General features: G+C 40.6%; 10 protein-coding genes across 10 annotated transcripts; 4 read left to right on the top strand and 6 right to left on the bottom strand. All coding sequences in view use genetic code 12, as the record gives it.

Annotated features, from left to right (window-relative positions):
- Positions 1-760: 760 nt before the first annotated feature.
- On the top strand, positions 761-1,945 carry PICST_19189 (cell division/GTP binding protein; the record flags this gene model as incomplete). The annotated part of the gene is given in 2 exon segments (XM_001386332.1): positions 761-1,697; positions 1,713-1,945. Coding segments are annotated over 2 exon segments (1,170 nt in total), but the record flags the coding sequence as incomplete, so codon positions are not given.
- Positions 1,946-2,257: 312 nt separating this feature from the next.
- Positions 2,258-3,202, bottom strand: PICST_63174 (predicted protein; the record flags this gene model as incomplete). Its single annotated transcript, XM_001386155.1, has 1 exon — positions 2,258-3,202. The coding sequence occupies one exon, from the start codon at positions 3,200-3,202 to the stop codon at positions 2,258-2,260; it is 945 nt and encodes a 314-aa protein (XP_001386192.1).
- Positions 3,203-3,658: 456 nt separating this feature from the next.
- Positions 3,659-4,357, bottom strand: PICST_63700 (predicted protein; the record flags this gene model as incomplete). Its single annotated transcript, XM_001386154.1, has 1 exon — positions 3,659-4,357. A coding segment is annotated over one exon (699 nt), but the record flags the coding sequence as incomplete, so codon positions are not given.
- Positions 4,358-5,132: 775 nt separating this feature from the next.
- PICST_63481 (predicted protein) lies at positions 5,133-6,218 on the top strand (the record flags this gene model as incomplete). Its single annotated transcript, XM_001386331.1, has 1 exon — positions 5,133-6,218. One exon carries the CDS (start codon positions 5,133-5,135, stop codon positions 6,216-6,218), a length of 1,086 nt encoding a protein of 361 aa, XP_001386368.1.
- On the bottom strand, positions 6,191-8,170 carry PICST_50092 (predicted protein; the record flags this gene model as incomplete). Its single annotated transcript, XM_001386153.1, has 1 exon — positions 6,191-8,170. The coding sequence occupies one exon, from the start codon at positions 8,168-8,170 to the stop codon at positions 6,191-6,193; it is 1,980 nt and encodes a 659-aa protein (XP_001386190.2).
- A 361-nt stretch (positions 8,171-8,531) lies between these two features.
- Positions 8,532-9,341, bottom strand: PICST_33547 (predicted protein; the record flags this gene model as incomplete). Its single annotated transcript, XM_001386152.1, has 1 exon — positions 8,532-9,341. The coding sequence occupies one exon, from the start codon at positions 9,339-9,341 to the stop codon at positions 8,532-8,534; it is 810 nt and encodes a 269-aa protein (XP_001386189.2).
- Positions 9,342-11,544: 2,203 nt separating this feature from the next.
- On the top strand, positions 11,545-14,457 carry FBX1 (Leucine rich repeat protein, contains F-box; the record flags this gene model as incomplete). The annotated part of the gene is made up of 4 exons (XM_001386330.1): positions 11,545-12,082; positions 12,224-12,864; positions 12,973-13,081; positions 13,139-14,457. Coding segments are annotated over 4 exons (2,607 nt in total), but the record flags the coding sequence as incomplete, so codon positions are not given.
- A 229-nt stretch (positions 14,458-14,686) lies between these two features.
- On the bottom strand, positions 14,687-16,414 carry PICST_49944 (predicted protein; the record flags this gene model as incomplete). The annotated part of the gene is made up of 1 exon (XM_001386151.1): positions 14,687-16,414. One exon carries the CDS (start codon positions 16,412-16,414, stop codon positions 14,687-14,689), a length of 1,728 nt encoding a protein of 575 aa, XP_001386188.2.
- Positions 16,415-16,726: 312 nt separating this feature from the next.
- GPI17 (Glycosyl Phosphatidyl Inositol 17) lies at positions 16,727-18,283 on the top strand (the record flags this gene model as incomplete). Its single annotated transcript, XM_001386329.1, has 1 exon — positions 16,727-18,283. The coding sequence occupies one exon, from the start codon at positions 16,727-16,729 to the stop codon at positions 18,281-18,283; it is 1,557 nt and encodes a 518-aa protein (XP_001386366.2).
- A 181-nt stretch (positions 18,284-18,464) lies between these two features.
- Positions 18,465-19,727, bottom strand: PICST_63754 (predicted protein; the record flags this gene model as incomplete). Its single annotated transcript, XM_001386150.1, has 2 exons — positions 18,465-19,636; positions 19,661-19,727. 2 exons carry the CDS (start codon positions 19,725-19,727, stop codon positions 18,465-18,467), a joined length of 1,239 nt encoding a protein of 412 aa, XP_001386187.2.
- Positions 19,728-21,816: the final 2,089 nt, after the last annotated feature.

Here is a 21,816-nt window from a genome sequence, read left to right as displayed (position 1 = left end):
GTATACTGGCTCTATCTACTGTCTATACATTCTCACAGTGATAGTCTAGTTGGTGGAGTGTCTAGCCATCTACGCTATTTCTGCACTCCGACTAATGGCATTCTACGAGGTGTCTTTATGGTAGTTCTATATGATGCTCTTACTACTTCTTTATTTCATTTGGTAAGTTACTGTGTTGGTTCTATGTGTTACTGTCCCCGTAGTTCTCTGCTGTATACTTCAAAATTCGGCTGGCTGCTGTAGCTCTTCACGTCTACTATCGTGTAGTTTCCCTATCGGTCTCCTGTCTACGTCTATCTCAATTGGGTTGCACTGTGCAGTTGAGGCTCTTTTATACGTGTTTGTCGTTTGTGATTCTTGTGCTAGTTTTCGAGTCGTGTCCTCAGGGTGAATTTCACAACAAGCACGTTAGCCAATACTAAGAGGCTGTAAAGTTACTGCTCTTGTTCATACCGTCAGGATATTGTTCAATTGTTGACGAAGCCATCGATACAAGAGTGTTGCAGCAGGGAAGAATTGAGAACTTTGAAAAATTATTCAATATTGAGAAATTGAAATTTTGGTACTGAACTTATTGATTTTTGAAAAGTTTCATTTTTCAATATTTACATTATTTAAATCTTTGACATTGGACTGTATTCACATTTGTCCATATTTGTTATAAACTTGATATACTATATTGCTACAGATATAGTCACTTCTGCTCATTGATATTATTATCGTTTCACATTATTACCCAGTCTCTCCAATGTCTAACTACAACTACTCAGTCGACAACAACGCGTCGTCGTCAGCGTTGCGGAAAAGAAAAACGTTGAAGAAGTCGATCAACTTTTCGGTCATGATTGTGGGCGAAAGCGGCCTGGGCCGGTCTACCTTGATAAACACCCTCTGTGGTGGAAACTCCATTGTGCCCACGTCTCTGACTGTGAACCAAGATCCATTCACCAAGAAGTTGACATTGAGACACGAGAACGTCGAATTGGAAGACAACGAAGGCCACAAGATCCTGTTGAATATCATTGACACACCCAACTTTGCCAATCTGATCAACTGTGACGAAGACTTCAAAGTCGTCGTTGACTTTATAAGACATCAATACGACGAGGTGTTGTTGGAGGAGTCACGCGTCAAGCGTAATCCTCGGTTCAAAGATGGCAGAATTCATGTGTTGATCTACATGATCAACGCTACGGGTCATGGCCTTTCTGAGATCGACGTCAAGTTCATGTTGCACGTGAACAACTTGGTCAACATCATCCCTGTAATTGCCAAGGCTGACTCCTTGACACCCTCCGAATTGAAGCTCAACAAGGAGTTGATCTTGGAGGACTTGACCAACTATGGCATCAACTTCTACAAGTTCAACGAGTACGAATACGAGCAGGACTACATCGATGACGAGATTGTTGAGTACAACAAGTACTTGAACTCGCTTGTGCCTTTTGCTGTTATTGGAGCCAACGAGTACCAGGAAAGCCCAAATGAAGATGATGACTTGCTCAAGCTCCGGATATTAAATCCTAAGTTTTCCCAGCCCATAAACGTGGAGAACCCAGACATCAACGACTTCACCATCTTGAAGAACGTATTGTTGATCACGCACTTGAATGAGTTCAAGGAGTTGACCCACGACCAGATCTACGAAAACTACAGAACAGAAGCTCTTTCAGGCAAGAAATTCGAGTACGTAGGCAGTCCTAGCAGCGAAGACTCGTCCAAGCCTAGTGACGAGAAGGCAGATCCAGAGTCCAACTATTTGTTGAAGGAGGAACAGATCAAGCTTGAGGAAGAAAGATTGAAGAAGTTCGAAGAAAGAGTCCACCAGGAGTTGATCAACCAAAGATTGGAGCTTTTGGAAAAGGAGAATGAATTGAAGGAAATCGAAAAGAGATTGTTGGCAGAAGGCTTGCAGTTGGACGAAGAAGGTGAGGTGGTCAAGATCGAAGGTTAGTTAGTATTGTTTGAGATCATAATACATTATTTATGAGTTGTATTGTAAACACATATAAGTTAATTTCAAATTAATTCAACGTATATATATCCGCAATGTGAGGATACATCAATTTATTAGTTCTATTTGGTTTTAAATAGTGGATATTTACTCTTAAAAAGATATTGTGCAAAATAAGTAAGACACTACAACAGTATTTCATAAGCTAAGAAATAATGTATGCTACTTCTGCGTTTTTCTGTTATATATACTTTTCATCTATTTCAATATACTTTGTCCTCTCACGACTGCTGTACATTTTCTTTATGCTTCCACTTGGTACTTGGCCACGATGTCATTAAACACAGTCGTCTTCTCTTCTAAGTCAACTACAAGTGGATGGGTAATGTCAAGAGATTTCAACTCGTTCAACAACCCGTCTACGTTAGCACCTCCGTTGACCAAGTAATCAAACGTGATCTGGTTAGCTATAAAGTCAGCGTTGGGTTTCTGGTTCAATGCTTTTATTTGGAGCAAGAGCTCTTGTGCTTCAGGGTAGTGTTTCAATTGAATTGTTAATACAAACAATACGTTCAAGAGCTTGAACTTGCCCTGAGGATCGTCGTCAAAGTCAGAAGACAACAATTCATCGTAAAGAGAATACGAACGATTGATGTTGTCCGATTCTCCCTTGATAGCCTCTATCCATGATTCCATCACCTGGTAGATGATGTTGTCTCTGGACGAATCCGGGAAGTTGGCGAAGTTGACAAATATTTTGTTGGCAGCCGCGAAATTACCCTTGACCAAATGCAACTGGATCAAAATCAAGAATGGTTCAATTTCGTTGTACTTGTTGAGAGTATTGGTGTTGTCGATGTAGGACGTCAAGAATGTGATGGCTTGATCAATGTCTTTGTCCAACTTGACCACATAGAGAGTCGTCAAAACTGCTTGCAATTCATAGGTGGCAGTCTTGACATCATCAAAATAAGTGGAGTCATCAGTGCCAAATGACTTCAAGTCGTTCCAAGCACTGAGCAACTGGAACAAACCTTCGTTGCCAGGAAAACGCGCTTTTCCATCGTCGATAACAGAAGATGCATCATCTTCTAAAGCAATAATCGATCTAATTTGGTACTCCAACGCTTTCAATTGGTTTTCTGGTGAAAACTGGTTCAAGGAATAAGATCTCACCTTATGATGTTGATTGGTGTAAAATTGATTGCGAATCGTGTACAACTCGCCTGAGTCAGCAAACGCGTCCATGTCTAATATATTTGTGAATATGAAGACGAGTCAAGATGGGTATTGTGAAAGAAAATGCTCCCTGATGCTCCAGAATCGAATAGTGGTGGTTCTGTATTCTGAAATATTCCACATATCTTGACAACTCACTGTATGTTTTCGTGGTAATGTGCGTGATCCAGATCACATGATTTTTCATCTTTATACCACTACTCTTAACAGCTACATTCAGAAGCTACCTATTCAATCCAAGTATACACGTAGCCCTATGAATAGCTTTATATTTACTTATATGATCTATTTACATTTAAACATTCGTAAAAAATGGTCTCACTTACTTCCCTTACGGATTCTCTCCCATGACGAAACTGGTGCATTCCTAGTCTCATCTTGTACAACATCACTAACATCAGAATCTCCACTGATATCAGAGTCTACCTCTTTCTCAGGCGTAGATTCCACAGGTGCTATCTCAAACCCATTGGCTACACGTATCTTGTCCCATTGAGACAAAACATGTGGCTCATTGCTAGCATGATCTTCGCTCTTTCTGTGGCCCAAGCCTAGCGATTCCAGGAAATGGGACCTGTTTTCTCTCGGAGGAACAACTCTGACCTGGTGCTGTTGCTCCTTGGAGTAAGTACGGGGGTCTTTGATGATAAAACTAGGGTCTTTTGCTGTCCTTAAGTAGTACAAGTAGAAAAGTCCAGACTGGTGGTAATCCATAGCTTTCCAAGCATCGGCCTGGTTGGACTCTGTATAAGTGTCTCTGTAACTATTGAGTTTCTGTTGAAACTGGTACTTAGCAGCTTGTTGATTTGCTACCAAAAGAGTTGTGAGTCCCATCAAGAAGGAAAGAAACGGCCTTTGTACCAATGGAGTATATGGTTTCATTCCAGGAGCTGCAATGGGCTGGATTTTGATTCCCTTGAAGCGGTAGTAGGCTGTAGGAAGCAAGAACCCCACAATTGATGAACCATAGCCTACAAAATTTGTTTTCAAGAGAATTGACTTGAGATCCTCGGCGATCTGCTCTCTGTCAGTTTCTGTGAGTTTCTGGTCTGCCTCATAAAAACGGACACTTGCTCGGAACTGATCGGCTCCAAGCTTCTGGAGCAAAGGGTTGTCCGAAGCTGTAGCTGAAGTAGTTATAGATTCATCTGATGGAGTCAGCATGGCAACCAATTTTGTGCTGATTGAAGTTGTGAAAGAAAACGTGTCTAAAAGAGTTATATTGTAAAATTGTAGAATCGAAGAATCGTAAAATCAAGAAATTCTGGGGAACACGCACTTTTCGTTTTGTGAATACCGGCCAGAGTTAATAGTGAAGATTTGAATTAGTTAACCAATGCTCACTATGGGATTAAAAGTAGACATTAAAGTTGATGTGTTTGCAATTACTTGTCTAGAGGATTGATCAATACTTCCAAAGGCATCTAATGGCCAATACCGGTTTCTTTGTCTTGTAGTTTTAAGCTAGCATAATTGCGACAACATTTCGCAGCCATTTGTTAGACATCAAAATCTTAAACTTAGTGACAATTTTATATTAGAGAAGTATATTTCAATTATAATGTATTCTTTACCTTATTATTCTCTTACTTCATTGTGCTTGGCAATATTCAAGTAAATTTTGAAATTCATGGTTATATTTTAGTTAAATTTGGAACAAAACTTCCAATATATCATTTCTGAGTTCCCACTAATCCAAAGATTTTATTCCCAGAGTCTAATAACTTATCATCTTAACACCTTCAATGGGCAATCCCTTCTCTCAACAAAGGTTGTCATAGAATTGAGTGAATTTTTGACCAAAAATTTCTGTATCTGGAGAATCAAACTACACCAGGTAAGTAGGGTTTCGCGAAGACTGAAAAATTAAAATTGTATCTACAACTTTCTCTCTACACTCTTCTACTGCTCACACTACAACTACAATTTCTTACATGATATGACATATAGGCAACCATACCTCCCTGCTCACTACAGACAACTATGTCGACGAGTCTATAAACTTCCTCTCTCGAGGGCAATGATATCTCGCCTTATGGACTTGTCCAAGCATAAATTCACAACCATTAATCCATATAGTCCCAGATTTAGTTCTACAAAGTTTCACAATTATATGACTCTACTTGACGACATTCTCGTCGAGGAAAAGTATAGTCGTGTTCACGATCTCTTAGATCTTATTTACAAATTGCCAGCTTCGTCTCAGAGCTGGAAGGATAAATTTCTCACTATTGATTACAAAGAACTTGAAAATCACTGGCCCCAAGTCCATGCTATAGATGAAATAACCAGTGACCCCAAATATTTAGAAGCATACAGGGAGAAACAAAGAGCGGAAAAGAATGAAGAAGTTTCAGTTGTCAAGCATTTTGGCTTGAAGTCCAAAAGAGACAATCAGTCACCAGCTTTGACTATGATTCGAAAATACTCTGATGTAGATCAAGACGATTCAATTCCACAAGTGTTGAAAAACGTTCAAGAGCTACACAAGTTTCTTTTCAAAAACCAAGCCGTATTTGATGTCAAAATTCCACCCTTGGAAGTATTTTATCCTACGAATAAGGTCGCTCTTCCCATTCATCCTCGTGAACGGAACAAGTTATTGAAAAAGAAAGTAGCTTCCATCAGAAATGTTTTCAAGTCACTACGTCCAATTGCTGAAGATGACCTTCGCCAGCTCTACGAGTTTGCTATCCACAGACCTTCTGTATCCCATAAACCCGAGTATAACATTAACGACAAATTCTATAAATACATGATAAAAAAGCATAATCACGAAAAGGACAATCTAGCACCAGTTATACGTCATTATTTACGACAGAAGAAACTAATCCCTAACGACCACAACATTAGAAAACTTTTTCGCGAATATGTGATGAAGCAGTTCTATCAAACAAGCAACAGCAAGAACGAGAATATTGAAGAATATAGAATGAGCTGGATGCAAAATTATTTCGAAAACGAAACTTCGATATTGGAATCTGCCATTCCTTCTACTCAGCTCCCCAAACCAAGCACCACGTAATTTTGCCTATTAGAATCCAATACACATGCATACGACGAATTTTCGTCCTGATTAACACGTAAAAGCTTGGGATCCTTCAAGCTGAGTAAATTTTGATGGAGGACTGACACCTTCTTTATGCTATTAAATTCGATATTCTCTTCTATCCGATCTAAAACTTCACGTAAGTTAATAGAACACACCTCATAGTCACTCTTCGTGCCCAAAAGTAGAACAAGATCCTGATTACTTCTGAAATCGTAGCCAATAATCTTTGTATCCATATAAATAGATTTCGTAACCTTTTCTAGAGGGTCTTTGAACGAAAAGCCAACGAGAAAAAGGCGAGACTTAATTTCATCAAATGTGGAAAATAGGCCCGCATCATTGTTGAGATGAGTTAGTTTTGTATTAGAATCATACACGTCGACGCCAAGGGGCACATCCAAGGGGCATATGTTGGTATCAAAATAGAAGCTTTGTCTAATGAACTCGCTTAACTTTATCTCTACTCCGTCTCTGAAGGATTTCTTCAACTCGTCAAAAGAGTTGAAAATATCATTGGGGTAATTCTTTGAACAGTTCAAGATTTCGTTGGTAGAAAGGTCTAGGTTAAGGTACTTCCATGTTCTACTTTCGAACAATCCATACTCAATATAGTTCATGATCTTAGACTCTTTGATAACGAAACATTCATGCAAGTCTAGAAACCCTTCCATATCATCCTCCTTGGCAAGCTTATCTATGAGTTCTATTTTCACCCATTCCATGAACGTGTTGAATGAAGTTTTTTCTTCATTGATGTCCCAAATAAATCGGTACAGAATCCGGAGCAACTCCTTTGCTTTATCAAGAACGAGTGCAATTGATTCAGGATCCAATCCAAAATGGTATTTACATTCTGAATCCTTTAACCACTGGCTGAGACCGCTGATTTCGTTAAGTATAACGATCATACGTTCTACTGAAGCTATCAATTGGCTGAAGAGAATCTCTTTGGCAGAGTCATAGGTTGAGTTACCCAACTTCAAGATTCGTTTGAACCCTCTTTCACCAAATTGATTCAACCAGAAGTCCTTGGTCAGCTCGGGAATCAAATTAGTCAAGAGAACCTGGACGAAATAGTCTATAAGATCTTCCTTGGTGGTATCATCACCCAAGGAGTCCTTTAAATTCGACAAGTATCTGTCCAATGTCACGAAGAGTGGTTTGATTTCTGCTTGAATAAGAGCCAATTGATCGTGAATGTAGTCTATGATTCCCATAAGTTTGCACAACTTCAGAATGATGTTTACGAAATACTTTCGATACACATGATCTTCACCTAGGGTATTTCTTAGTCTTAGTAGTTGTAAAGAGTCACCAGATTTCGTCAAAAAGTATTGGTTGAAGAGGTCGTCGCTGTCGAGATGTCGCAAGAAAACTGGTTTTGTTTGGGGGAATGAGATTTCGTCTATGGTCAAGAAGTTGTTGAAGATTATGGACACACAGGTAGAGTCTACAACAACCAAGTAATTCAAAGTCGGCGACGTGTCCTCCATTACTGTGGACAATACCTCGTCTGTGCTATTAAGTTTTGGCATGCTGTTGAGGATATCAATTTGAAATAAGTTGTCGAATTTGCCATCAAACGTGATTTCGTGACGACTCCAATCCACCAACTTTATGTCAACAAAAGTCTTCGCAAGAACTTTAATCAATTGCCCATTGTTGGAGTCGTGGATTTTGATGAGACCATCGAGTCCACCTAAACAGAAGTACGCTCCGTTGCGGATGAAACCAATTGAATTGATAGGCGATTTGTTGTTAACGGAGTAGATCCGTTCTCCATTCAAGCGATATACCCATATAGACATCTTGTTCATAGACACCGCGAGTAAGTTTAATGTGGGGAACCACTTGATGATGTTCCCATCGGCAAAGCCCATGAACTTGTTCTGCAGCACTACCGAAAACGGCACCGTAGAGGTCATAGCGAGCGAATTGTATCGAAGGAGATAAAGATGAGAGAATTTGGCTAAAATATAGAGATCAGAACTTTGACAGGGTTGTTTGTTTGCAAATATTTTGTTTAGTATGTGCGGCGTGAAAAAAACGAAAGCTGGGAAAATAGTGTTTTAAGAGTAACAGCCGGAGACAACAAATTTAAATATCAATATCATTGCTAAAGATCTCACAAAATCAGTCGTTTGGCAGTTTGCAATTTCATTTCGCTTCTACTTGTTGCCAGCAGTGCTCTTCTAAGTTTCCTAGTCGAAATATTCTACTTTCCTACAGTATTCATTACAATGCGTAGTATGTATGTACATGATATGATGTTCTATGTGCTATTCTTCAAGTCTTCTTGAAGTTGATGACAAGAGATGGCCCCAAAGTCGAGCTCAAACACGTCTGGCCAATCAAGTTTGGCTTTCTAGTTCCTGGAGGTTGCAAGCCGTAGATGGCCTCTGAAGCAGCCTTCAAGTTCTTGATGATCTCTTCGTCGCTGAAGTCACATCTGCCAATTGGAATAGATAAATGTTGTTCCTTTTGCTTGAAAGGATACGCACCTACACTCAGCTGCATCAAACTCTCGATATCCTCAGAGACAGTGCCCTTTTTTGCTGCTGGCATCAACCCTTTAGGTCCAATCTGTCTGGCTATAGCTCGTAAGTCTTTGACGATCTCTGGGGTTGCAAATGCATGCGTGATTTTGTCCAATTTGATCTCACCCTTGCTTATAGACTCAATGAGGTCCAACCCTCCAACATGGGTAGCACCCAACTCTTTGGCTATTTTAACTTTTTCATCTTGTAAACTGAATATCATCACATGACTCTCCTTAATAGGTTTGGGGAAATAAACGGAACCTGCCAAAGGCTTGGATCCTCTTTCTGGAAGAACGGTCATAAGAATGGAGACAGTTGTCTTCTTAGCTGGTTGACCTACTTCAGCAGCTCTCAAATATCTCATTGCCTGCGGCACGGTCATATATAAGGGATGTGATTCTGGAGCCTGTTTGTTTCTCTGCTTCACAGCTTGTTCTCGTCTCAATTTCCTTTTGGCTTCCTGTTGGGCATCTTTGGGCTTGTAGGCAATTGCCGAGGATGCGAAGCCACGCACACACGTAGCCACGCTCCTGCTTTTTGTTACCGTGCTCAACATGGTGCTGTTGGATCAAAAGAGTAGGAGGTCATAGTTAAGCTGAAAAAGTTGAAAAATTTTGGTCGTGTATATTGGCTCGCACACGACCAAATGGTTGTGCAAGAGGAATGGAGGTAGATAGTAGCAGAAAAGCCGGCAAAATAGAGAAAAGAACAAAAGAATTGGACGATACATGAACTTATAATGTCAAATTGTGTTCTATCTTGAGAAATTTACACTCTTCCAAGTTCGAATTCTTAATACCTCTCGTACTAGTGCTCACTGGCTCACCTTAACAAAGTGGATTAAAAGAGTCGCAGCCAAAATTAAGTCACCTGACGTATAACGTGATACACAATCTGTACAACCAGAAATGTATAACTCCGAATCTACAAAATGATCGTGCTACTCCTCATAAACCCGCTCAATGGGCGATGCCAAGGTATCGCAAGAGTCCTGCAGCACAACAAATACTACTGGGCCAAGTCTTGTAGCGATCTCATCTCGCCTAATACAGTGCAACCTGAGAATGCAATGTAACAATGGCGCAAGATAGGGGTCGGCACAAAGAATCGAGCATAAGAACTCAAACAGGGTAGGCCCCAACTTTCGCTTCGTCAACGAGTTCGGCTGGATGCCAGAGGAATATATCCGATGATGGTCTGGAAATGTACCGGTGGGGTTGGGCTTGGTGGAGGAATTGTACATTATCACGTGATGCACTTCGGAAAAGAAACAAGAATCCGCCTGGCAGGCTTCTTCTGCCAGATTGTATGTCGAAGAACAATTTCACCTGCAGGAACAAGTTGAAAAAAGCAATTCACTACAGTTAATGGTGCATGAAGAGCGGGTTACAAAAATAATGGGGAAGCACCAGGCCACTTCACTGGTAGAGAAATCAGGCTCCAATTGGCTGGCCACCATAAGCCCTCTTTGAAATTTGAGGCATAAGCTGTGCATGGACCCTTCATCGCTGACAAACGTGATTTGTAAGTCTGAACCAAGTCAAAACGTCTTTTTTTGGCACTTCTGTGCTGATAGCTCCGGAAAAATAGATGATATTTTCAGCATTTCCTATGATTTTTTTCTGCGGGCTTTCGGGTATTTTGCTTGGAATTCGTATGTAGGCGTATTTGCAATTTTTTCTAGCAGGACCGAATCTCCACCACGCTTTGCATCGGGTTGGATCGATAGAATTTTTCGTTACTCTTCTTCTTGTTAGTTGCGATTGCTGTTGTAGTTGTAGATAGGTTGATCTAGCTGATATACAACTGTTCAAACTGATTCGAGGCTCTGTTGTGTAGCAGACCCCTATTTGATTGCGTCATAGTATTTTTGAGCGAGCTCAAGAAGATACAAAGATAAAAGAGATTAGGATACAAAAAGAAAGTACAAAATTTACAAATTGCTACAAATCGCCAGCGACCAATACTGAATCAGCATTGCCAGCACCACGGCCAACGTAATTCTCACACCCATCTCAGCTAAGCGATCAAAGCTAGCCAATAGTTACCAGAGCTTTCCGCTTCCCCCTCTCCCTACATTGCCTAAAACAGCAACCTGTCTAAAAACCCTTTCTGTCTCAGTGCGACACACAAATATAATCAGAATATTAGAAAAACTATCTGAAAAAAGCATCACTATCTTCTTATCCATACCTCGGCACGGCCATCATACACCCCCACAGAGCTCTTACCATTAGCTCATACTGCCCTATACTACTATATACAACCAGCTAGTACCATATATCGCGAAATTTCCGCTTGCCAGAAGTCACACGTCTCAGAATCTTCCACTATCGTTCCCACTATAACCCTCACTATTTCTCGCTAGTTCTCACAATTTCCCATACAATTTCACGCTAAATCTCATACTAAACAATTATCAATACACAACGCTGGCCATGAAGAGCACCAGCAACCACACAAATCCACATCGAAATCCCAAGTTTGCGCCTCCCACACCGTCGCCGCTCTCATCTCCATCCTCGTCTTCCAACGGCCTGTCACAACCTCCAGCTTCTACTACATTAAAGTCGCAGGTTCAGAGTGCCGTGGCAGCCGTACCAAAATCGCACTCAGTTTCAAACACCAAGAACGGCTCCCCCAACAGAATACGACACATCCATACTGCCTCGCCAGACTTGCGCTCACCACTCGATGAGTTCGACTATAACAACTTCCAGTACGACGAAGACGACGACAATAATAACTCCAGCAACACTGACAATACAAAAAATTCTAATAATGCGAACGGAAATGTGCCTCCTGACTTCTTCAACAGACTCCAGACGTTTCCTTTGTTCAATAAGGCTCCAAAGTCTTTCCACACTAAAGTAGCGTCCAAATTGACACTCATGCAATACCATCCTCAAGAATACATAATCAAGAAAGGAGACCCTTCCAAGTCAATGTACTGGATCTTAAAGGGAACCGTAAGCGTTACATCCACTGATGGAGAGTCTATTTATGCCGAGCTAGCAGCCGGTAGCTTCTTTGGTGAGATCGGAATCTTGTTCAACAGACCCCGTACTGCAACTGTCGTAGCCCGTACTAAAGTATTGGTAGGAGTTTTAACTAGCGATGCCTTAAATACTGTACTAAAACACTACCCTTTGATAGAGAGAAGAATCAGAGATGAAGCTCAGGAACGTTTAGCCATGCAAGATAAGAAGAACAAATACGATCTTCCAAACTTGATCTCCAACAAGATGATTGAATCGGCTCCGAGCTTGCCTCCGATAAGAAATGGAATCAATGCGAGTGCCTTAGCTACTCAAACTTCCGCGATTCCTGGCCCCTCTCTCCCTCCCATCTCCACTAGTCCTTCTCCTTCGCTTGCTTCACCATTGTTACCTCTGGGCATCAACACTCCACCAAATCTTGCTAACAATCATAATGTAGACGCTACCATATCGATTCAGGACTTCATAAAGAACTTGCCGATTTTCCAGAATCTTCCTTCCACCATCATCCATCAGTTGGCTCTTGGCGTCGAGCCCATCAATTTCAATGCCTTTGAATACATCATCCACAAAGGTGACACCAATTCTGATATCTACTTCATCATTAACGGCGAAGTGGAAGTCATAGACTACTCTCGTAACCAGGAAGGAGCTCATATTGAGCGTATCTTGGCCCGTTTGAGTTCTGGAAGTTACTTTGGCGAAATGTCATTCCTTTCGTTTCTCAACGACAAGCACCTGGATTGTGTTCGTAGTGCCAGCATCAGATCCATCTCCACAGTAGAATTGATGGTGGTCAAAAGCGACAAGTTGGAGGACTTGTGCGAAAAGTACCCCTTCATCGTAGACGATATGCGTAAAACTGCGGAGGAAAGAAACAAACTCAACAATAGCATCAATTCCAAAGGAAGCGAGCACGATAACAAGACGAGATTGTCCATTGATTATATCATCCATAAGCAAGATAAAGACCGTAGTGATGAGGAAGAGTCTTCTCATGATACTTCTGAGAAATCTTCACCTGAGAAGTCACCTTCTTCTCAGCCAAACTTGCAACACCCTCAGTCTCAACGTGTAGGAGTATCACCTATTTTTGCTTCCAATTGGACATTTGGTGATACAAAGGCCAAGGTGTTATCAGGAAGAGTATCTCGTTCGATATCTCCTATTTCCTATGCCGATGCCCAGTCACCTTCTGTCTCTCCCATTTCCAGCGATGCAAAGATGTCCACTAGCACAAGAAACACTTCATTTGCTGATGAACCTTTTTCGAGAAAGAGAAAGTCAGTTTCTAACAGTTTTTTGAACGATGAGACTGATCCAATGTCATTGGAGTTACCTCTGTTGAATCCAGTAGTACCATCTGTAAATTATTTCCAGAACTTCCAGTTTGCAAACAGTACCAGCAACAGAAATGCTTTCCAGTACATGCCACACAATAAGAGAATCAGATTGGCCAGTATCAGTGGCACTGGAAGAAGAAGATCGTCCATCTTGAGCAACAATGGCCCTCTTCCAGATAGGATCCTCTTACGAGTGTTCGAGTTCTTGTCATTGCCGGAATTGATGAAGTTGAGGATCATCAGTAGACGTTGGAGGCAGTTGTTGAGTGTAGCCTCCAATTTGTGTACCAATTTGGATTTGACTCCATGGAATACTTCTATAGACGACCAGGCACTTATTTCCATCACCGACTTCGTAGGAACCAGACCTCAGCAGATCAATATCTCAAACTGCTTTCACATCACCGATGAAGGCTTCAGCTACATGGTTAACGAGATTGGTATTTCAGGAAACATTAAAGTGTTGAAGATGAAGTCGAACTGGGAAGTGAGCGCCATGGCTATTATGGATTTAACAGTTCCCAGTGTTGGTGGCTATTTAGAAGAGATTGACTTATCCAACTGTAGAAAGGTCAGAGATATTGTGTTGGAAAGATTGCTCGGCTGGGACTCTTCTGCTATAAAGGAAGAACTTTCTCAGCAGCAGAATATTAACGGTAGTAGCCCCGAGATCGACCACGACTTGGATCAGATCGGGTGCAAAAGCTTGAAGATCCTAAACATAGGCTATTGCAAACATCTTACTGACAATGTGATGCAACATATTGCCAACCACGCCAGTCAACGTTTGGAAAGCTTGGATCTTACCAGATGTACCGCTATCACTGACAGAGGGTTCCAGTACTGGACTTACAAGTCGTTTCCAAATTTGAAGAAGTTGTCGTTGAAGGACTGCACTTTCCTCACCGACAAGTCAATTATCTCCATTGCTAACTCTGCTACCAACTTGGAGATCCTTGACTTGAACTTTTGCTGTGCTCTTTCTGATATCGCAATCGAAGTCTTGTGTTTGGGATGTCCTAACATTCGCGAGCTTGATCTTTCGTTCTGTGGTTCTGCAGTAAGTGATTCATCGTTAGTTGCAATCTCCTTGCATCTAAGAAGCCTCGAAAAGCTCATCCTTAAAGGCTGTGTTAGAGTTACCAGAGCTGGTGTTGACGCATTGTTGAGTGGTTGCTCGCCCTTGAGCTACATAAATATCAGCCAGTGTAAGAACGCTCACATATACCCGGGTAACATTCCTGCTCAAAAGCTCAATGTCAACCCCCAGACGAAATCGGCTTTCGTTACAGCCGGTTCCAACCAGAACATTATTGAGATTGTGATCTAGAACGGTTTCTATGATTACATCTTGTTCATTTAGCATTTTACTTTCATAACTTGTTTTATTAGCTTTACTTCTTTGTTTGCATTCATATCGGGTTCTTATGTATTATAGGATATTACTATTATTATTATTATTATTATACTTCATCATTATTATTTGACTCAGTATTCAAGCATACTTAAGAGTACTAAAGACTAGTTGACATTCGTAGATTACAAAACTATTCTAATTACTAACGTTTCTTGCCCTTTTTCACCTTGTCCTGAAATTCAATGCAAGTCACTGGTACTCCCTTCTCTTTGAGCATCTCAATAATCAACTTTCCATGTGGACCCTGGACAGTAACCTCGGTTATCTTCGGATTTTGCACATATGGTCCAATAGTGCTTGAACCTGAGCATTTCACCTTGAGTTCTTCGGACAAGAGGTGAGGCTTGATGTAAAAGTCTTCGAAATTAGACACTCTGGTAATGACCTTTCTACCAATCTTCATCTCGGTTATGATAAGTATCTTGGGTGGTTGACCTCTCTTGACTTCTCCCTTCTTACCAGATGCTCCTGGTTCATTTATTTGGTAGTGAGGAGAGAAATTGGCTAAGAACGCCTTAAACACTTGATCTCTGGGGCTAACTCGTTCTCCGCCAGTGATTGAAAGAAGATTGTCGTCCAAAACAATTGTCTTCGGGTTCTTAGGATTCAGAAGATTCTCCAGTTTGATATACTTCTCCAATAACGAGCGGAGTTCAGACGAGGTGAAGTAATTGTTGAACACTTGGTCTACCTTATTGAAGAACATTCGCGACTTGTTTGTAGGTTTATAAAGCGACACCACAGACAATTCATTTGCTTTCTTTGATTGGGTAGGACCTTGACTTGCGCTGTTCAACTTTCCCATGGTCTTGTGGGGTACAAAGTTCTCCACAAGAGGATTCTTCTTGTCAAGCAACTTGATAATAGTCAAGTCTTCGTCCTTTCCTTTAACATCCAAGTATTTCAACTTCACCATGGCCTTCAAGAACTTGGAAGTTTTTTTCCAGGAGGTCCTTTTGATGTTGCAGTAGCTGCTGTCTATCACGGGGAGATTTTTGTATATGTAGAGAGACATGAAGGTGGAGGAAATGATAGGCAATTCAATGTCTTCTAGTTTTATTGTCTGTAACAATGATCTGGTAAAGAAATTGTCTACTTCTTCTACCGTAAGCAGACTAACTTGTTCAGCCACGTCATCTATATTATACGATTGAGTACCTTGACTTACAGCTGTTTCCTTAGGTTCTGGGACTATTTCGTCTTTATTTTCTTGTGCGATTTCTTCATTGTCTTCATTCTCTGGAGCTAGTTCAGATTCAGCTTCCTTCAACGGTATTTTGGTGTCTAGTTCTTCCGGAATGTCAATGTCGACAAACTTGTTAAGCTTGTAAAGTTCGTCGTCTATATGGTGGAGAATTTCTACGGCAACTCCTGTTCTTCCGACTACTGTGTCGAACTGTGTCAAGTTTAGTTTACATCTACCAATAGCTTTGATCACAGTAGGGTTGGCACTATCAACAACTCCAACTACGACTCCCTTCACACAGCGTTTATCAAAAGGCGGTATTGTTCCAGGCAACATCAAATCAGCGCCCCCCTCCAAAACACCAATGACATGGGGATGGGTTTTCACAGTGGGAAGAAGGTAAGGACATTTCCATACTGTGAACAATGATGGATAGATTTGGGAGTCTCGAGACTTGAACCACGTAGGTGTTTCGTTGTCGTCCGAGTATATTGTACCGCTATAGCCTTGGACACTCTTAAAGGCAGCCTGTTTGGTGTTGTTTGGCAAAAGTGCTACCGTGGCTTCTTTTGCTAGCTCATCTTGTACTAGACCATAGACATTGCAAATATTCTGTAGAAGTTTTCTTCTCTCGGAAGACTTGATATTGGCCGAGGCTTTTGGCTGGGGATCTTTCTTAAACATGCCAATGCTCGTGAGAAAAGATGTGTATGAATGTGCCAGACATATATAATCCCATAAATAGTTAATATATGGAAATATTCAGATTCGTCTTTGGAATAAAATAGTGAATTAGGTCTCATAGTTAAGGGACATAGTTAAGACATGGGCTCCATAGAGTATGAATTTTTCGCGACATTGTCATTCCTTGTTCACCACATCAGATTTGATCTGACGCGACACCGCGACATAACAACAGTACCAAATATCAAATATACCAGAAGAGTCTATATTCATTTGCTTGTTCCTTTTCTTTCCTCTATTCGTTGAGGAAGCATGACTGAGACGGAGAGTGAAAATGGCCTCAAGGTTCAAAACCAGGAAGTTCCTGAGTCAGACACAATTGCATATATCAGACGTCTCATTGTGTTTATTGTAGCACTCACAGTATTGGGCTTAGGTTATCCAGTTTTGCAATTTACAACAGCCATATACAGAGCAGACTTGCCGGTAGATGAAATCACAAGTTTGGCCAGCACATTACACAACGACATTCTGTTCAAAATCCCCGTCTATTTAGACATACCGACCACGTTAGACGTCTTTATTCCTGATTCTCAGGAGAAGTTGAACCAATTTGTCAACTCCAAGTATCCAGAACTTGCTAATTTTTGGTCGCTCGACTTGAAAAAAATCACACCTGGCATTGATCCGGAAATTGACTATGTCGTGAAACTTGTTCAAGATGAAAATGAAAATGGAGACGATGCTGTTGATATGTCTCCATTTTCAAAGGAAACTACGTTGAAAGTGTCGCAGAATTGGATAGACTCTAAGTTGGTGGACCAGGTTTTGTCTTCAGTACTTGTAGACATGGTTTTCAAAGAGGAAATATCTGAATTAGTGTCTATTATCAACAATAGGGCCAAAGAGTTGGATAAAAACATTGTTGTTCCATATTCACCGAACTACAATTTAGTCTTTTCTCTACTTGTAGAAAATGGTAGAACTGTCAAGTGGGATATTGAGACTGCTCTCAAGCAAATGAAACCATTCTTAAACAAATTGACCCACTACACCAACTTCTCTATCAGCACTCAGGTTCAGTACTACTCTAAGACTGAAAAACCTGTGGTGTTTGACGAGAAGAAAAATGCTTACATTTTGAAGGAATCAGATTTGTCAACTTTCATCAACTTTGGTGACTGGAATTTGAACACACATGATATGGATCCTTCTATTAACTTCTTGGTCTACTTCCCAGAATCTAATTACGAAAACAAGCCTTGGGTGATTGACCACTTGGATAACGGTGCCTTTTTGGTGAAGCAATGGGGTGGTGTATACATTTTCAATAAGGAAAAGCCGATTCTTGAAGGATATGATGTCAACATTACTGAGTTGGAATTGATCCCAATATTGGAAATTTTTACCTCTCAGCTTTTCCAGTTACTTGGCTTGGCCACGTTTCCCAAGTCACCCTCTATGAGAGTCGATACCTTGACAAGATTGACCTTATTTAAAAATTTGAAAAAAACATTGGAAAACTTACATTCTCTTGTCAAGCTCACAGTTTCATTGAATGAAATATCTATTCCAGATGAAACTAAAGAACATGTCTTGAAGTCTATCGAATTGGTTAAGTTGGCCATTAGCGAAATTAACCAAAAACAAAACTACCATAATTCCATGACCATATCATCAAAGGCTTTAACGATTTCTGACAGAGCCTTCTTTGACAAAGAAATGGTCCAGCAAGCGTACTTTCCAAATGAACATAAGATGGCGGTCTTCTTGCCCCTCCTTGGGCCTGTCACTTCTATTTTGGCCATAGCGTTAATCAAGATCTTAGTTAGTTTCAAAACAGGGTTGAAAAAAAAGAAGGCCGATTAATAATCAGAGTTTCCTTCAAAACGAAATGAAAAATAAAATGTATATTGAAGTAGAAAGTTTAAACAACCAGAAACAGCAACAAATATATAATAGGGAAAAGGTACTTTTTCACTTTTTTATTTGGGCAAGAAACAAAACAAAATCAAAAGTTGTACCAGACAACAGAACCTAGTTCAGTAGCTTAAAATGGAACAATGTTTTCAGCCGTGGTGTACTTCACTTGGGCAAGGGAGATAGTGTTGTCATCAAGATCGTAGGCAACATAGGCACTTCTCAAGAAGTTGTCACCCAAAATTGGGGTACTGCTGGTAGCGAATACACCTAAAGCACAGTATTGGTACTTCTGACCGTTTGTGAGGTATAAATCAATAGCCAATTCAGAGAGTGGGACGTTAATGGTGGCACCGCTATCAAAGTTGAAAGTTAAGTATTTGTTACTTGGTTGGTTACAGTTAATGATGTAACCAACACTAGAATCGGCGGTACCACTCAAGGCACTGGCAATACTGGCCACAATCTTAGTAGGCAAATAAGTCAAAGTAGTACCTGAGTCCAACACTGGGTTAAGGTTGGCAGATATGGTCTTACCATTAATAGCAACAGATCCCAAATGGATAGCCAATTCTCTCGAGCTTGTAACTGGCAAGGTTATCAACGAACCCAGGTATTTAGCCTGGTCGATACCACCAAAGATGACTGACCCAGAGGTAGCATCCTCTTGGGCCAAGTACAACGAGTAGGCGGTCTTGGCAATGACACCCTGGGTCTTCAACAAGACGGGCAAGTTAGGGTACTCAGTGTTGGTACTTTCGTTAGCCTCGTAACCAATACCTAAAACACCAAAACCAGAAGAAGTGGTGGTAACATCACCAAATTGGAGCTGTGTAACACCAGTGGTGGTTCCAGCAAAGTATACATCATCCTTGACCCAAGTACCAGTAGAACTAGTACCGTCAACATACTCAATCGAGAACTTGCTTCCTAAGCTATGGTAGCTAGAAGACTTGGTGTGATCGTAAACACCGTATTCGTAACAGTAGGTTGAGCTCTGTCCGGTTTCAGTCACTTGACATTTTGCAGACTTATCAACGACCCACAAATCGGAAGAACCAGTGTCAATGAGGGTAGTAACAGCTTGCTTGTTAGAACCTATTTCCAAGTCAGTAGCGTAGAAAGTCTTTTCGTTAATCAAGGTAACTTCAGGTTCACCAGTAGCTCTCTTCGACTTTTCATGGTAAACGAAGTATGGCTTATTTGTACTGGTCAAGTTCAATGATTCTTTACCTTGACCTCTAGCAACTGTGAAGTCAAGCTTAAGGAAACCAGGACTTCTCTTATCGAGAGCAACTGAGTCTTCATTAGAAGGAACAACCAAACCGTTAACCAACAATGAAAGAGCAAGGGTAAGGAACACTTGGCGAGTGAAAGAAAGAACAGAAACCATCTTTTTCTTTAGATCTATAAACTTTTAGTTTCTTGATGGGTTTTTAACAAATGCTGATGGTTTTTCTGGGGTTTCCAACCAGTTTATATAGTCCAGAAAGGCAGTTTGGATTCCATGGCTATCAATTTTTGGGTATACTAAATCGGCATGCAACAGTAGTATTTCAGATAAATGGCTAAAGAGTGTATCAGAAGCTGTGGATTCGACTAAAAAAAAAATACTTTGACTGTGAGATGTATTTAATTTTTGTACATGTGTTTTTATCAAGAATTTAAGGTCTAGCGATCTTGACCACCGAGCCCTTGATACAATTGGGCTGGAATGACCTTACCTAACTACAATCGCACAAGCCTCCGTATTTTTAGACTGGTTGCAAATGTGCTTTGGAATCCTGATAAGCCGCAGAAAATATATGTTTGATTAGGTAATTGTAAAAGCTGGCAAGCAAAAGGTCAAGGTTTGATTTTGCAATCGAAACCCAATCCTCAAATTGATCCCATGCCAAGGTAGATGTTTCTAGGTTGATGTTTACTGTACTGTGTCAAACAAGATCAGAAGACGAAATGCCGGGAAAATCAGCGGATAATGGAGCCGTACGTGATTTCATCTTTAATCATGGAACAATGTCCTAATGCGTTAGTTGCGCTTCAATGTAACAAATATTGTGAAACAATGCCGGATCAAGTTGCAGATCTGCAGTTGGTGTGACTTGCAATTTTCGTTATCTACGGTAGTAATTACGATTGAGAAGACGACTTGAATTATCTCATTCACATTCAATTGTGGAAACTGATGCCATTCGTGAATGGCTCCAAAACGATATCCGCTGAAGCCTTTTGTATGTCTGTTGATGCAGGTTCCCCTTACACATGCAGGTGAAATGCTTCGGCTAATTAGGATGCCGAATAGTGTAGGCTGTCTCAGTATGGTAGGTTGGATGGGTTATATGATAGTGGAATGGGTTATGTGTTAGCACAAAAGGCCACTACACCAAGTCTACTCATTTTTGACAGTTTTCTTCGGTTGTAATTTCTTGGTATATTGTTGGAAATTTCTTGAACTCTGGTTTTTTTCTGTACGGGCTTATTCCTATAAAATTTACGGAAATGCACAACTGATTTCCAGCCGGACCCAACTTGAAATTAGACTCAATGATGCTCGGAATTTGGACCCAGAAGGTGGAATCAAGGAGCAATGCATATAGGGGCTATTTTCAGAGGAATTATCCGAAGCGTACCCCCTTCGTTGGTAGACTTAAAAAGAGAATTGCGAAATATGACGTCTGGAATATTGTCCTGAAATTGCTTGTCATGAATGTGTCAGAAGCCAGTTGAAAATAATTAAAATGCTGGCCCCTTATGACTTTTGAATGCCACATCAAATTTGGAATGAAGTCACCAAAATTTTCGAATGCCGGTAACGTCAACGTCGGTGAACATCATGACCAGCCACATATCTCGAATTCGTAAATGCTTGCAAGCACCTTGCAGTTTCAGGGTCGAGATTTGCAACTTGGTTAGGTAAACCAAGACCATCTTGAAACTGTTGGAGCATGTAAGATTTGCAAATGAGGCGTGAAAATGCGCAAGTGTTAGATATCCATTCTATTGTGATAACAAACGGCACCACTTTGTTAGATAACCACCTATGGGTTGGGGCCACGGCTTGTGAGGCATGAATCAAAGTTATCGTGCCATTGACTTCGGAGGAAATCCGAGAATCCGCTACAAAATTACATAATATTACCGATTTTGAGACAAATTATGTGGAAATACCCATTACGTCACTTCTAAAATACAAGAATCAAAGAAGGAGCACTTTGTCGTTATGGGTTCTCCTTGTAGCTGGGAATTTTCAAAAATATGTATGGACTAGAATTATAGATTAAAGTTTGTTCTCAATTTCATAAATTATAAGAAACATATTCCTCATTCTATTGGTTAACATGAAACTAAAGATTTTAATTTGAAGAGAAGTATCTGGAAAGAGAAAGACTTGAAACGAAACAAACTAGAATGTTCGCGAATTAGAATATAAAATAAGTAGGCAAGTGAGCGACACTTCGAGCCAAAGCTAGTAACATAATCAG

The sequence above is a fragment of the Scheffersomyces stipitis genome, chromosome 7 (genome assembly GCF_000209165.1).
Source record: "Scheffersomyces stipitis CBS 6054 chromosome 7, complete sequence".
Classification (NCBI taxonomy): domain Eukaryota; kingdom Fungi; phylum Ascomycota; class Pichiomycetes; order Serinales; family Debaryomycetaceae; genus Scheffersomyces; species Scheffersomyces stipitis.
Note: the sequence above shows the minus strand (reverse complement) of the source record. Positions and strands in the feature narration are given on the sequence as shown.